The following is a 15,962-nucleotide window of genomic DNA, read 5'->3' as shown; positions in this document are numbered from 1 at the left end:
TATAATCTTCAATGATTACGTTTAAGCAATAAAAACATATAGTATTAAACCGTTTTGCAATTAGAGTGGTTCGAGTATATGCGTGTTTGCTGTTTTATCCAAGTTAGTAAATGACTACTTTACATGTGATTTGCTTGTTGTAGTACAACTAACCACTGACCAAGTAGTACGCTGTAATTAATAGTTAAAAAAAGCGATAGAATAAAGTTGAAAGACAAATTCAGTACGTTGTCCCTTGATCCTAGATTTACATTTCCCTGCTGACTGAGTCTCCTTTTCTTTTTCTTTTGCTGGATCGGCATTCAGCGAGGAAAAGGAGACTCTGCCCCCAACCGTCACCTTTTCTTTTGCGCATGTGTGAGCGTTACTAGGCCACTGATGATATTGGAAATAGTGGGCTCATTAATAGTCAGCGGTTATCGTAAAAAATATGCTCACTAGTATTGTGGCTGAATAATCTTACAGCAGACTTTGCATCCATCCATCCATCCATCCATCCATCCATCCATCCATCCATCCATCCATCCATCCATCCATCCATCCATCCATTACGATTACGATTACGATTACGATTACGATTACGATTACGATTACGATTACGATTACGATTACGATTACGATTACGATTACGATTACGATTACGATTACGATTACGATTACGATTACGATTACGATTACGATTACGATTACGATTACGATTACGATTACGATTACAATTGTTACAATATAATGACAATATGTCATGGTTAAAAAAGTGTTTCAAAATTGTTTTTTTCCCCTTCTCATTACCGAAATAGGTGTTAGGAGAGAGGGAGAGAGGGGAGGTGGGAGGGGGTGCGTGGGATAAGTAGGCAGACGCGGTTGACATTACAACACTCGTATTGTGGATAGATAACAATGGTACAACAGGTGATAAACTAAAAGGTACAATATGCACTGAATTTAGAATAGAAGAGTTGAGAGTGAAGACATTGTTACGAAACATGAGCTAATGCATCGCAGGCGGGATAGTGGTAACTACAAAGTATCGAAGTAAAAAAACTTTGTGAAAACCTTTAGCCTGAGTGATCGTATTTAATTTTTATTCTTTCATTTTTTTAAGATGGAGTTTATGAGAAGTAAAGGAGTGGTTGGCTTCATTAAATATTACGTCCCCACGTTTGTAGCATTTAAAGGGCACAATCCTAACGATACCTATCCAAATACTGTTTGGATGCCACCCGATGCAATTCCATCAATATCCCAAGTTCGTAAATATCAGATTTGGCGATCACTTCACTCCACTGCTACCTTCTACTTGTGGAATGATGCGCGTATCCTTCAACGAAACCAATCTAGAAGAGGTTGGTCCAAGTACAAGGGATATCCTACAAGGATGCCCGTTATTTGTTGAGCAGAATGAAAGGTGAGATCAGTATTGCTGGGTTTCACTCAACTGATAAAAGTTCTTGAATCTCATTATCTGTTCCAAATGGTGGTCAAACACTGACCATCATGTGCTGTTAACCTAGAAAGAATACTATTGAAAACTTGTGATTCAGCTGATGAACAATCTTCACGAGACGTAATTACCGGTCACTAGTGCAACTCAGCAATTGTATAATGTAAGGAGATTTTTATGCCGAGTTCTGTGTGCTTACAATTCAATTCAATTTATTTACGCACTAAAAATAGAGAAGACTTAGAGAAGACAATTTAATTAAATTTTGGTAATTCCATTCTACATTTGTATTACGTCTTAGCCTTTTTTATCTGATATAGATCTCACAATACGACTTTTCAATAGCTTAACCAAGCCAATCTTGTTATATGGTAGGGAGGTCTGGGGTGTGGAAACAAAGAAAAATCTAAACCTAGATCCACTAGAAAAAGTGCAAATAAAATTTGGTAAAATGCTTTTAGGAGTAAGTAAAAAAGCGTCTAATAACGCATGCCGAGCAGAATTAGGGCTCTTCCCAATAAGAGTTTGCGCAAAATTAAGGGCAATCAAATTTTGGACAAAATACATGAATCGTGTTGATACTGATAAATCAAAACTCTCAGATCAGACAATAGCTGATAGTTTTTTACAGAGTTCGAACAATTCGAGATGGACAGAGAAAATAAAATTAGCCCTTGATAAGTTAGGTCTAAGCTATTTATGGCAGCAAAATACAAGTGAGAGAATGACTGACTACCAATTAACTAAGCTGATGAAAAGCATTAGACAAAGAATTGAAGATCAAGAATTTCAAATTTATGGCTTGCAGACATACATAAAGATTCGGGAAGAAAAGATTCACAGAAAAATAAATTAAGAACATATAGAACATTTAAAATAGATTATAAGCGAGAGGAATACTTAAGAGAGGTAACTAATATTAAACACAGAATAAGTCTGACCAAACTAAGAATAAGTGATCATTGCTTATAAATTGAAATAGGTAGATATACAAGACCATATACCAAACCAGAAGAAAGAGTGTGTCAGATATGCCAACTTGAAGTAGAGAGTGAATTACACTTCCTACTAACATGCCCAAATTACTATAATGAAAGAAAATATCGTATTGATAAGATTGAAAATATAACACAATTACGAATAGAAAATTGGCTGAAAAATGAAGAAAAATTTGTTTTTATTATAAATCCAAAGAAATCAATACAAAGAATAGTAGCAATATATATATATGATTGTTTCAGCAAAAGAAATAACAGTATTTGAATAAATATCTAGTTAATGTAAAGAATAGAACCACCGTTATATTAAGATGTGCTTAAGTATTCCTCATATACACACATTACATTTTCTTCTTTTTCTAAAAATTTGATATAACTTATGAAATATTGTAAATATATTGTAAACGTATGTGTGTGTGATTGTAATGTATTAATAATTATTAGCATCAAGTCTTAAATATTTGTAACAGATATATAGACGCTAATAATGTAAATAAACTAAACTAAACTAATCTGATTGAGGAACCAGGACCAACATAAACAAATAAATCATTATTGAAGATGTTTTTGTGTTTCTTTCAGGCGGGAGCTCTAAAAAAATTTTTCGAGAAAAATTTGCTTGATAGAACATAATCACATCTTTAACAACTATGCAAACAGCAAAAACGCCTTGATAAAAATAATTACTAACAGAGCTACAGTTTTGCAGGGCTTTAGAAACCACGCCGCTGGTTTTGAACTTAATTTCTACTTTTGCCGCTGATTAGGTGCAGTGTAACATCGCATAGACACCGCGTAAACGAAAATGTATTTTAACAATTTTTGTAAACCGTAAACAATCTATTTTGAACTTACAGGAGAAAACCAAAATTTATAAAAAATAAGCTAAGCATCGATTACAGGTTTGAACCAGGTCTGTAGAGCCAACTAAAGCCAACTCAGCTCCTGTTGTCAGACTTGAAGTCAACAATCAGTACGTTACTAAGAAGAAGATACGTAACGTCATAGGAACGATCCCCGGCTCAGAAGAACCTGACCGATATGTCCTGATTGGTAACCATAGAGACAGCTGGTCTTTTGGCGCCGCAGATCCTACAAGTGGAATGACAGTGCTTTTGGAAATATCGAGAATATTGGCAAAGCTCACGGAGAAGGGTTGGAGACCAAGAAGAACGATAAAGCTATGCAGTTGGGCTGCCGAGGAGTTTGGCTTGCAAGGCTCGCATGAATGGACGCATGAAAATGAGAATATGCTCAAAGAAAGAGCTGTAGCATATCTAAATACCGACGTAGCTGTAGCTGGAGGCTTTGTTTTATTGGCTCAGTCAAGCCCTATGCTGGCCGACCTTGTTTTTAACCATGCCAAGCAATTCCAAGATCCAAACAATTGCTCCAGAACACTATTTGATACCATGCTTGAACGATTGCCAAGATCGAAGGATTGCCCAGGTGAACCATATATTTACAGCTTGCTATTTCCTTCGTATTATTTTTCGTTAGCTAAATTAACAGGCCTTTCAACAGCAGATTTTAATTATTTTTTCGGGTACGGGAAAAAATGCAAGCTATATCCAGTTTATCATAACCAGTATGACAACTTCGACTGGATCAAAAAGTTTGCCGATCCAACATTTGTTTTCTTTAAAGTAATGGGGCAATTTTTGGGGGGTATGCTTATTGATTTATCAGATTCTGAGATCTTACCATTTAGTGTTTCACGATTTGCAAAACCGGTTCAGAAAAAACCGGCCTTCATTACTCTTTCGCAATCATCGTACACAAGCCTACTTAACCCTTCACAAATGGCTTATCTAGAGAAGGCAACGGAAGAGTTTGTTAACATGACGAAAAGGTTTGAGTCTGCATAACAAAAGCTAAATGGCCTGCAGATAAATCCTTTAATTTTGCGCATATTCAATGACCAAATGTCAAAACTAGAAAAAGTGTTTTCTAATCAAAATGCCCTTAGCAGCATTCTCCTCGATCAGTTAAGTGAGTCGCAAAAACTGTTTGCAAAGTCCTACTCACCGACGGACAGAAAGCTGATTTACAAAGATAGTTTCCGTAACATAAAAAAAGTTTATTCGATGGAGAAACTTAAATCAAGTGAAAAGCGTCGTCGTCTCAAGTTTGAGATGTCTATCCTAATTCAGGCAATGAGGGACGCCGTGAAGTTGATCAAACCTTTTCCTTTAAAATTTTAAGTCCTCTAAGATAAAATAATAAATTACTAAAAAACTATAAAACTATAAAACAGATATGTTTGAAAAAATATGTAGTGCTTACACTTGATCAATAAAGAAGTATTAAACAATCATTTCTTCAAATCCTATTCATAGTGGAAGAACACAATATAAAACACATCTCATAAACTGCAAGAGAATATGAACTAAGGGAAGGAATCCTATACCTATATAGCATTGTAACCATCATGTGCACAGTTTGATGCTATTTTTAGCTTGGAGATAATTTGAGCGAAGAACCTGGTTGGTTGATTTCTTGAGGGTAGGCGGCTTCTAGTCTTGCAGTAAACAAAAGCCTGTGTTTTTATCGCTTTTCGTGTCCTAAAACGAGGCATTAAAGGAAGCATGATTATCGCGCGGGCATAGTACGTAACGAGTTAAAAATAGCATCAATGATTCTAAAAATAGCATCAAAGTGTGCACATGATGGGGCACGGGGATTCTTTCTCTTAGTTCATTTTCTCTTGCATAAAGAGATTACGTTAGTAACCGAGGAGAACCAACAGGGAGGGCATGTCAGTCCTCGATCACTACTCTTTATGATATAGAATTAACGTCGAACTTCAACTTACAGGTAAGTCTAAACTTAACTAAACAATTCTATCACATAAACCGTAACCAGCGGTTACTGTCATGAGGTGTTCAAAGCCAATGATGTTATCGCTATCGAATCTTAGTATACCCGCGAATAAAGCTGATTAAATCTAATTAATTAACGGATCACATTTTTGTAATAGAACCTTTTAAAGATATTAGCATTAGCCCAACCTGCTCTCTGAAGAATGTCATTCATTGGAACGGCAGCTTTATAAGCAGCTCTAAATACAGCATATGCCTCGTAGAATGTGGCTTAAGGTGGCTGCCTACTTTTGAACGTTCGATTTGAGCCCACGATGTGCGCGCGCTCAAAAACCGCTGAAAAATCTGCAAGATTTTATTGAAGAGCCATAAGCGTTTTGAGCTTCAACAGGGCAAAACCCTCAAATTTTGCACGGGACTCTATATTTTTTGATAGCTCATTCGAAAAAACTCCTAAAAATCTAGGTTATATCAACATTTTAGGAAAAGTTTAAATCAGGAACACGTGAAAAAATAGATTTTCATAGGGATTTTTGTTCGACTTTATGAGATTTTTTAAGAGCACCGAAACTACAAAATATGACAAATCGATGTATCTCTCTGTCTTTTTGTCGAAAATATCCATGTATTATTGTAGAAGGATTGACTAGCCTTCGTTCGTGCAATCATATAGTCTGCAAATAACTATTATCTTATTAATCTTAATTTTTTTCTAATCACTTCCGGTGGCGCAATTTTTACTCCAAAAGCTCGTGCGTAGGCTTCCATTAAATGCTGATTATCTCGAAAACGAGCTCGGGACACCCTATTTTTCTTTCCAGATTTGGAGTCAGCAGTAAATTTCAATTCGGAAAATCGAAGTTTTAAAATAAGCTTAAATCAATTTCCAAAAGTAGGCGGTCACCTTAAAGAGATCAGCGTCTATATACCAGTCGACTGTAGTATTGTCGTAATCCATCTAGCTAGATGAGCAGCTGCAGGTCACAACCTTTTCGTTCGCTCAATGTATTTCCTCCAAACACACATGGGAAAAAAGGCGGCATCTATAGCATATCTATGATTAATCACAGATGGAACTGAGTAGTTTGGTTCTGCTTTGTTTTACATGGTCACTGAGGATGCAAAATAAACTCAAATGAACTCGAAAAAACTCTGCCGGGAAGGCACGACAGAAAACAACTGCACAACCTGTGGTACAAACACGCTAACTTCCAACGTATGTCCACGATATTTCTCACTCATTTCCAACATATTTCCATATCATGAAATATTGTCCAAAAGGGTGGAGGTCTACTGAGCGAGTGAAGCGCCTTTAAAGATTGAGTATCATTCAGTATTAAGCCCCATGGCTGAAGTTCTTTGAAGTTCTCTTCGGGTATATTCGTGCTGGAGCCGATATTTTGCTGAATGAGAGCATGATAACTCCTTTTTTTTTCCATAGCGTCTATTTGAAATGTTAACGTTGGCTTTGTTAAGTCTGGGGGCTAGAGTTTGGACAAAGACTAGAAAAACCCAGAAACTGTATGTCTTTTGCCGGGCGTTTTTGTTTTCTTGTTCATCTATAAAACTATCAACTGAGCAATCGAAGAGAGCAAATCTAGGCAGTAAATCGTCCTTGTTTAAGAAGCTACAACCATACATTTTTTTTCACTGACGATTCATCGTTCGCAATGAAATTCTTCCTGATTGGACGTATGATTTTTTATCACTTGTGAAATGTTATTTTTCGCGCTTAATTGTGTTAGGCCAATTTTAATTTTCGTATCATTTTTATCTAGGGAATTTGGTATGAGTAAATCTAAGTACCTACGAAATAAAGCACTTTTTCGTCTTTGATAATTCGTCACAGATTTTGCAATTATATTTTAATATGCTTTATTTTTGTGAAATATCTTCATCTACCAGCTCAATTTTTGGTTTGGTGGATATCATTACGTCAATTACATAATTCGTTCACCAGCTAATAACACGTAACATTACGTGTCCACCCAAAAGATTACTACATAGCACTGTATCGTCGAGTGTAACTCATCATTCCGCTCAGAACCTTACCATTTTATGATAAAATAGGTTTCGTGATGTTTCGCTTTCTTGACCGTTTTTTCTTTCTTTGGAGTTGCTTTCTGTGTGGAATACTGTTGAGAGGACAATGTCAAGTACATTTAATGAAAGCAAAAAATGACTTCAGGGAGATGGTGGATAAAAACAAGATAAAAGAAAACTTAAGGTATGGTAAAAATCATCTTAAAGCATGACAACACGTACTGTCAGTTTTTAACTTTACAATTGCTATCGTATAGCCAAATGCCGAATCAAGGCTTTCTCTTGAAAACTTCGCATTCCATTTTATTCCAGTAAACAGAAAATAATGTTTAACTAAATATCTCCTAATGCCTTGTTTCCACTATAGTCAGCCTAAATCCGCAAAACATATAAGGTAGTGTTTATAGCCAAAAAGAATCACATCAAAATCTGTATTACCCACAATAATGGCTGGTCGGCACCCGTTTGAAAAAACAATAGCAAAATATATCAATAATAGGCAAAATACATTTATTTGGTCCAGAGGTTTTCATAAAACCTACAATCGATAGTAAAGCATTATACAAAGAGATAACTCTAGAACCTAGAGGAATTCGGGGCTCGGCGTTCAATATAACGAAGGTTCGTTTGCAACAGTAATATTTTGAACCATAGCAAAGCAAAACAATTTTTTTTACATAAAAATATTTTGTTCATTACCACACGTTTTACAGAACGTCCTCACCCCGTAGCATCCAAAGGTGAAGAAATTATAACAAACTACATCCGGGACACGTGGAAGAGCTACGGATTCAAGGTTGAGGAGCCTGAGTACGAGGTTCTTTTCTCTTTTCCTCAAGAAGACAAACCAAACAAAGTATCTATAATCAATAACGTTACCAGAGAAGTAGAGTACGAAATAATTGGACAGTTTAATGTGAGTAATGATTGTTTTATATTGAAAACAGTTTTGATTATTGGGTAGCTAGGAAGCTCTTACTTTTTCGCCACTGCGCGGGGATTTGTCTTACGTCTGTCCGAATGAGTTTGTTAGCTGAATAGTGAGCGTGGAATAAGTAGTCACATCTTCTTCTGTATCGGCGAGTGTCTATCGTTAGTTGATTCAGATTTATTCGATTAATTATGATAGAGTGCTCGATTATTTTACAGCGCAAATGTTTGACCACCTTTAATGTATTCGCATACTTCTAGGTGCTTTTTCCTGCCAAACGAGCGTTTGCACACCTTATCGCATCAAAATGTGTCAATTTAACGTACAGAACCCGTGCATAGAAGTATGGGAGTACACTAATGAAGTTTATACTTTTGCGCGTTGCGCTGTAAAATCACATCAAAAATTTCTGAAATCTCATAGCTTTATTTTCTTTCGAAGATAACAGCCGGTCGGGGACACGACGGAACGATCTACAAGTATACACCGTATTCCTCATTATCTGCTAATGGTACTGTAGAAGGAGAATTGGTATTTGCAGATTTTGGGTGGCCATATCAGATTCAACTGCTGAAAGATAAAGGAATATCGCTTAAAGGAAAGATCGTACTTCTCGCTACTGCTTTTGGAGACGTAAGATTCTATTTTTGTACTGTTTATCAAGGGATGAATCAGAAAAGTAAATTTTAAAAAAATATTCGATGCATTGCCATGCTGCCCGGGTGTTTGCTGTTTTTTCCCCCTTCTTCTTCTTTGCTAAGTAGATGGATACAGACACTTATTTTGTTATAGAGTACCGAAGTATGACGTCATGGACTCAAAATTGTTATCAACTAGCAAACACTTAATATAGTTACTGATATATATATATATATAGTAAGGGGACACGAGTGAAAAACGTCTACTCATGCTATGAATCCGTAAGCAAATTAGTCAAAACATATATAAATTTGACTCAGTTCAAACATGCCTGATAAATTCTTCGATTGCACATTACGTCATCGCGGCCATGTTGGTGCCATTTAACAAAAGATTTCTCATTAGCATCCATTGTTAACGGCACCACAATTGCCGCCATGTTTTTGTCTTTTGACTCTCTTGGGATTGCTTGCAACCCATCAATTGAAATTCACAAAATGCCAAAATTTAGTGTCCATGCTTTAATCTTTCATATTGTGTTTGTTAATACAGTATCTTGGTCTGACAAAAATATACTCTCGAACTTTTTTGTATACTTGGAGAAGAAAAAAAATTTTTCCCACTCAAACTCTTCAAAATTCTTAGCACGTTTCTCCAGTGTCCATTTAGGGTCGATATCCGTGGAATAAAGCCGTGAATGAATACCATATACCAGTGAAGTGATACGATATATAACTTTACGGTGAACTGGAAACTGCCTAAATTTTGTCATTTTATCGAATATGTAAAAAACATATATGAAATTAAATATGTAATAAACAAATAATTACGTCATGACTGTTAAGAGCCTGATATCTTTTTTACTCACTCGTTTTCCATATGATACTATCACTCACTCTCTTGCAGACTCACTTATTCGTGGTGTGATATGGAAACTCCTGAATAAAAACGATATCAAACTCTTAACACGTGATAATCTCTACATTACATTTTGCTGCGAGCTGTAAAAACAGAGATACCAATCATATAAGCTCCAACATTTCTAAAATACAGTTTTCAAATATTGTGCATCAGTTAAGTAATTAAGTAATATATATAGTATGAGTAGCCGTGTTGTATCAGATAACTATGATCAGATATACAATATCGGATACAACACGGACACGAATACTGTAGATTGCTTATCAAACGTCTAGGTTTATAGTTCCTTTATTGTGTTTCACTAAAAGTTTCAAAATTAAAGTGAATCTGGCCAAGAAAATCCAACTTAAAGTTTATGCAAATGAACACGATTTTGTATCAGATTTACAACACTCTTCACGGTCGTGATTTCTGTTGTGTTTTCCTCAAGAATTATTAATGAGTTTGACAAGACAAATGTACGAGGTTGTGCAGTGATCGAGAATCTCGCTCTGTTTCTGTGAAAGTTCACACCAAATTACCAAAGTCATTTTAAACTAATTCTGCGATATCAAAAAAATCTAGCCATATTTTCTAATTCAATGCACAAATAACCTCATACATTCGTCTTATTTACTCTTGGTTCTAACGTAATTAAAACTTTAATTATTAACCTATCTTCTCTGTTGCTTTTCCATTTGAATTATAAGTTCAAAAGTATCCTGGACGAAGGAGCAATTGCAGTTATCCCTTATCCCGATCCCTATTATTACGCAAAAGAGGGAACAGGACTAAATAACACCTTTCCAAACAAGCCACCATGGTTACCAGGCGATGGTGTTAAAACCAACTCACTAGGTAGTTTGTATAATCATGGAGATCCTAGCACTCCAGTGTTACCATCCACTTGTGGAATGCCCAAACTGCATATGGACAAAATACGCAAATACGTTCCACTGCAACCCATCTCCTATGACGATGCTCGTTATTTACTGAGTCGAATGAAAGGCGAGAGTTAGTAATAAACAACACACACAAACAAAGAATATAATGCATTAAAGTGGAAATATATAGCTCATATACTGTAGCACTTATAATCGAGGACAGAAGTCCATAACTAGAAGTTAAGGCTTCCTGTGCGATTCCAGAATATGCATGATTAATTGTGGCACGTACCGGGAAGCCTTTCAAGCCAAGCTTGAGGTGCTTGGATAAATAAAATGTCTTGTCCCCGCAATACAATTAATCACGCAATGGGCCTGTTTTCCATATAGGCCAGACCAATGAATCATTATCATATTCCTGTTCACTTTATTTGCATGTATACTGCGCTTCATGTACTGTTACCCTCTTTATATGATTCGTATTCCTAACATCATTAATGGTGATATTTTTTGTTACAATGCCCTGCTCTTCCCGATTCGATTTTCCGTTAAGCCACTGTAGCAATTTTGTGTTTCATTTCCAACAGTTTGGTGGCTCATCTGGTATTTAGTTGATTATGTCGAGCACACATTTGGACCATCAATCAATTTCTTTCTTTTTACTCGGTGGCTCATCAAATTTGCTAAGTTCTGCTTGTCCATTTCCTGTACTCGCAATTGCCAGATCCTGCACGTATGTATAGCAACAGCGCACTGTGGTTCTCTTTCAATGTATAGGTTCCCAGAGTATCTTTTCTTCTCAAGCCGAGCAATGCCCTAAAAAAAGCATAGTAATAATTATAATCACTTGTGCAATTACTGACTGGAAGGCTGAATACTTAATTGGGTGTTATAAAATGGGCACTTCCGTTCCCGTGGTAAATTTCGTTATCGGCGACCACAAACACAGGTAGTACCAAAAACGTTAGAGTGCAAACAATATAACCATGAAACTTTAGTAATACTAAATAGCACAATTTCATGCAAATTCCATTGTTTTCTATTGTTAAATAGATAGCGAGTAGCAAAAAATAAACAAGTACATGGTCAAGTTTCGGCGTCGAAATCTCTGCTTGTTCTCTAAAAAAATCTTTAAAAATCGATTGTAGAAAAGACAAGACTGCATCAAGGAAAGGAATTGAGGTTTTGAACGGTAAAGATTAGTAAAAACTGAAGAATTATGGCAATTTTAACACGAAAAAGCGGCCGTCAGATTTCACTGAGATTTTCATGAGCAAACTTACGACGGACAAACAACTGACTACTGAGATAATGATGGCATTTTAACTGAAGGATTCCCTCAAAGAACAGAAAAATCCAAAAGACAACTTATTCACATGTATTCAAGAAGAATCTTTAAACTGTAAGAACAGACGAAACAATGGAGAAAGTGCAAGCTAACTGACAAGAATCTTAAGCGAATTGTAAACATGGCACGGCTTTGGATGATCTGACAACAAAGTATTTGTAAATAAATTATATCAGTTTATCACTCATTATTTAAAGAGAAAAATGATCCCAAGAACTGTTAAAGTAAAAAATAATGGAAAAAGAGTTTTGACAGCAATAATAGAGACAAAAAGCTATAGAAATAGAGCAAGTTTAAGCTTTACGTTAATTCGAGACGAAAGACGAGTTCGCAAATATGAATGAAAGCAGTGCCACCGGTTGACAGTCGCATTGCACAGTAAAGTTTTAGTGTCATTTTTTGTTTTCAATACTATTGATTAGCTAGTAGGTTTATGCTAAAACAATTAGACTACTCGTTCTCGTTTTCTATGACTGAGTCAAATAGTCGATTCGGCACTTCATCGAGGGAATTTAATTATTTCGTCGCTCTTCCTAATTTGATAATCGATCATCTCCTTAGCTCGTGGGTGAATAATTTAAGTACACGTAGATGAATAATTTAAGTATACGAATTTTACCTTCCAGGAGAAATAGCGCCAGCCGTCATGAGGGGCCATTTGAAAATGGATTACAGACTTGGACCAGGTCTAGGGCCAACTAAAGCCAACCCAGCTCCTGTTGTCAGACTTGAAGTCAACAATCAGTTCGTTACTAAGAAGATACGTAATGTCATAGCAACGATCTCTGGCTCAGAAGAGCCTGACCGATATGTCCTGATTGGTAACCATAAAGATGCGATAACGTTTGGAGGCAGTGACCCTTCGAGTGGAACGGCAGTACTAATGGAAATATCTAGAGTCTTGTGGAAACTCAAGCAAAATGGATGGAGACCAAGGAGGACAATAAAGTTGTGTAGCTGGAGTGGAGAAGAGGACGGCTTAATAGGCTCGACTGAATGGATTCAAGAAAACCTTGAAGTTCTGAAAAAGAGAGCTGTAGCTTATTTAAATACCGACACAATCGTAATGGGTACAGATCTCTTAAATGTTCAGGCTAGCCCCTTGTTAGGTGACGTTATTCTAAATAACGCCAGAGAACTTCAAAATCCAGTCAATAGTTCAATTACATTATTTGACAGCATGATTAACAGCCTGCCGAAATCAAAGGATTACCCAGGCGAACCACATATTTACAACATGATTTATTCCACTGATCATGTTCCTTTCTTGCATTTGCTAGGTCTTTCTGTGGCGGATTTCGAGTATTTCTTTACATACAATAATAAAATTCTCATTTATCCAATTTATCATACTCAGTATGATACTTTTGAATTTGTTGAAAGGTTTGCTGATCCAAACTTTCTTTATTCAAGGTTAATGGCAAAGCTTGTAGGGAGTATACTGCTTGATCTATCTGATTCTGAGGTCCTTCCATTTAATGTGACGAGATTTGCCAAATCGGTGCAAAACGCCTTCAAAACCCTGCAAGATTCAGAACATTCAAAACGAATCAACGGGTTGCAGATGGCATATCTTGAAAAGGCAGTCAAATCACTTGTGAATATTACCAAGGCGTTTGAGTCCGCAAAATCTAGGCTCACGCGTCAGCAGAAAAATCCTTTGGTTTTGTGCATGCTCAACGATCAAATGTCGGGGCTAGAGAAAATATTTGTAAGTCCGAATGCCATGAAAGGCTTGCTAGGCGATCTAAACGACCGGATACTCAAAGAGCTCATTGATTCCAACGAGAACAAGAATCATATGTTGTTAATCAGTGAGAAATTCAACAAGAATTTCAACAAGATCGCAGGCATGAAGAATCTCACTCAAAAAGAGAAAGACGAATATTTCAAGTTTGAAATGTCGTTAATCATTCAGGCCGTCAGAGAAGCAACGAAGCTGATGAAACCACTAAAATAGACAACAACCAATGTACCTTTCATCAGATAATTGCACCTCATGTCATTTTTTGTGGCATCCAGATGAAAAGTGACAGCTTACGTTAAGTAATAACAAGTAAAAACGAATTATTTGTGTTTCGCTACAACTGGTGGAAAAATATGACCCATGCACGACATGTTTGCAATCCGGAAATAACAGTTTAAGAAATATAATAAAAAGTAAAACACTCGAAAGAGTCGTGTGTGTTTTGTTGCTGTTGTTGTTGTTTATTTATTTTTTTAATATATATTTTCAGTTCCATGAAATAAAGAAAACGAAAAGGCCAGAAACTTTATTAACTGCCAGCACTGTGTCACAAAAACCATGCAAGTTAGTAATTGAAGTAATAAACATTTTTTTCCAATTAAAATTCATGGAAGGCATATAAAGTCAGGCTGCTAAAAGCTCAAGGCTTTTTATGAACTTTTACAGTGTCATTTCAATTATTGTGACGACTGCCTTCGGTAAGAAGCGTAGCAAATATGTTACGAGCTCGTAAGTAAGTCATCTTGCACGTCTGTACGTACTGGTGAAATTTCCGGAGAATACTCGGAGCAAATAAAATCAGCATTATCGTGAAAATCAAAGACTTAAATTCTATTGCTGAACAGAACAGCAAAGGCTTTAGGCTTATGATCTTTTGCGAAACGAAACAAAGCGATACGATTTCGCAAAACGGTTTTGCGAAAAGGTTTTACAAAACGAATCTCTTTTAACACCAAGTTTTAAGGTCTTATTTTATAAGGGAACTAAATATACGACTTGATAGATACCCTGATAAATATTTAGAAAGTCTTATAGACAGCGAGTCAGTTGATTTTAGTAGTTTGTAAAAAGAAAGAATATTTTAAAAACTTAGTAAAATTAAAAGTTCTGGGCTCCAAGCATACTGTAGTCTTTCTAGATGTGATCTATATGAAGCGGGAAAAGTCTACGATCAAGACCACTAGATCGGTATTTGTTTTGAAAGTGAAAGAATATTAAACATACTAAAAGCAAACGTTGTGGCCAACATACTGTACGCAGTCTTCCAGATTTATTTGCAGAGAAAAAATGTACACTCAAGCTCACTAGATCGAGGACCGCTTAAAATTCTTCGCCGTTCGTGACAAGCTTCGCACATTCAAGGGCTTTCGCGGTAAACAAAACAAATTCTACGAATTCCAATAAATTATTCAGTTAGAAACCGTCATATAAATCACAGGTACTAGTTTCTTTAATGCATTCCTAAATCGGGTGAACATATTTCTGCGTGGGTTCATAATCCATTGATAAAGAGATACACTTAGTACTCCTGAATTTACGCCCTAAATCAATTCCAATAATAATAATAATAATAATAATAATAATAATAATAAATTTATCCAGGAGACCTACTCGCAAAAGCGATTTTCAGTAGGGTCCTGCAACAGAAATAATTGTAAAAAATATGTACAAAAATAAAATAAGACATAAATTAAAATTACAGATAAAATACTAAAAATGTTATACATAAAATTGTCATATAATAAAAAGAGAGAGATTAAAGTCCATTATAAAATACTACTAACTACTGATTTGAATTGTAATAAAGATGACAGTTTTAATCAGTTTCTATGACTGAAAGTTTAAACCTTCGTTAAATAAAGCTTTTATTATTATTATTATATTATAGTTTTCAGTCGACGATTGAGCTCATATTTTCATGAAGAGCTTGTTTTCGGGGGAGTCATGGATCTGGAGGAAAATTTTGGTTTTTGAAAAATACGCAGGGACCATTCTTTTGGGTCTCAAAATATGGCAAGTGCATGTGGCCTACCGTGGCATCACTCTAGAAGCATTATTAACTTGCTTTACTATATGACATGATATCGTCATTAACAAAATTAAAAAACTTAAGTCACACCTTACTAAATTCTTTGGTTTTGTTTAGTTTTTAAGTCTTAGAGCTTGTGTTTGCATGGAAGGGAGCCGGTTTTATAGGAAGGGCTCTATA

At 35.9% G+C, this 15,962-nt stretch overlaps 2 protein-coding genes across 2 annotated transcripts; both read left to right on the top strand.

Moving 5' to 3' along the window:
• Nucleotides 1–3,244: 3,244 nt before the first annotated feature.
• On the top strand, nt 3,245–4,307 carry LOC116296559 (uncharacterized). The gene is made up of 2 exons (XM_089036508.1): nt 3,245–3,270; nt 3,353–4,307. Exons 1-2 carry the CDS (start codon nt 3,245–3,247, stop codon nt 4,305–4,307), a joined length of 981 nt encoding a protein of 326 aa, XP_088892634.1.
• Nucleotides 4,308–7,453: 3,146 nt separating this feature from the next.
• Nucleotides 7,454–14,167, top strand: LOC116296550 (putative N-acetylated-alpha-linked acidic dipeptidase). The gene is made up of 5 exons (XM_089036507.1): nt 7,454–7,493; nt 8,018–8,220; nt 8,677–8,868; nt 10,473–10,788; nt 12,612–14,167. The coding sequence occupies exons 1-5, from the start codon at nt 7,454–7,456 to the stop codon at nt 13,964–13,966; spliced, it is 2,106 nt and encodes a 701-aa protein (XP_088892633.1). The 3' UTR covers nt 13,967–14,167.
• The last annotated feature ends 1,795 nt before the right edge of the window (nt 14,168–15,962 follow it).

This window comes from Actinia tenebrosa, unplaced genomic scaffold, assembly GCF_029948245.1.
Source record: "Actinia tenebrosa isolate PJP-AT-01 unplaced genomic scaffold, QUT_ActTen_1.0 PGA_scaffold4__44_contigs__length_22323623, whole genome shotgun sequence".
NCBI lineage: Eukaryota > Metazoa > Cnidaria > Anthozoa > Actiniaria > Actiniidae > Actinia > Actinia tenebrosa.
The sequence above is the reverse complement of the archived record's forward strand: the minus strand, read 5'-3'. Positions and strand labels throughout refer to the sequence as shown.

Excerpts from the sequence above, each read along its gene's own strand:
- LOC116296550 (XM_089036507.1), top strand. The coding sequence starts at position 7,454 with ATGGTGGATAAAAACAAGATAAAAGAAAACTTAAGGTATG. Across the intron at positions 7,494-8,017 it reads AAAAGAAAACTTAAGGTATG|AACGTCCTCACCCCGTAGCA; the intron begins GTAAAAATCATC and ends CACGTTTTACAG. Across the intron at positions 10,789-12,611 it reads GAGTCGAATGAAAGGCGAGA|TATACGAATTTTACCTTCCA; the intron begins GTTAGTAATAAA and ends GAATAATTTAAG.
- LOC116296559 (XM_089036508.1), top strand. The coding sequence starts at position 3,245 with ATGTATTTTAACAATTTTTGTAAACC. Across the intron at positions 3,271-3,352 it reads TTTAACAATTTTTGTAAACC|GTCTGTAGAGCCAACTAAAG; the intron begins GTAAACAATCTA and ends GGTTTGAACCAG.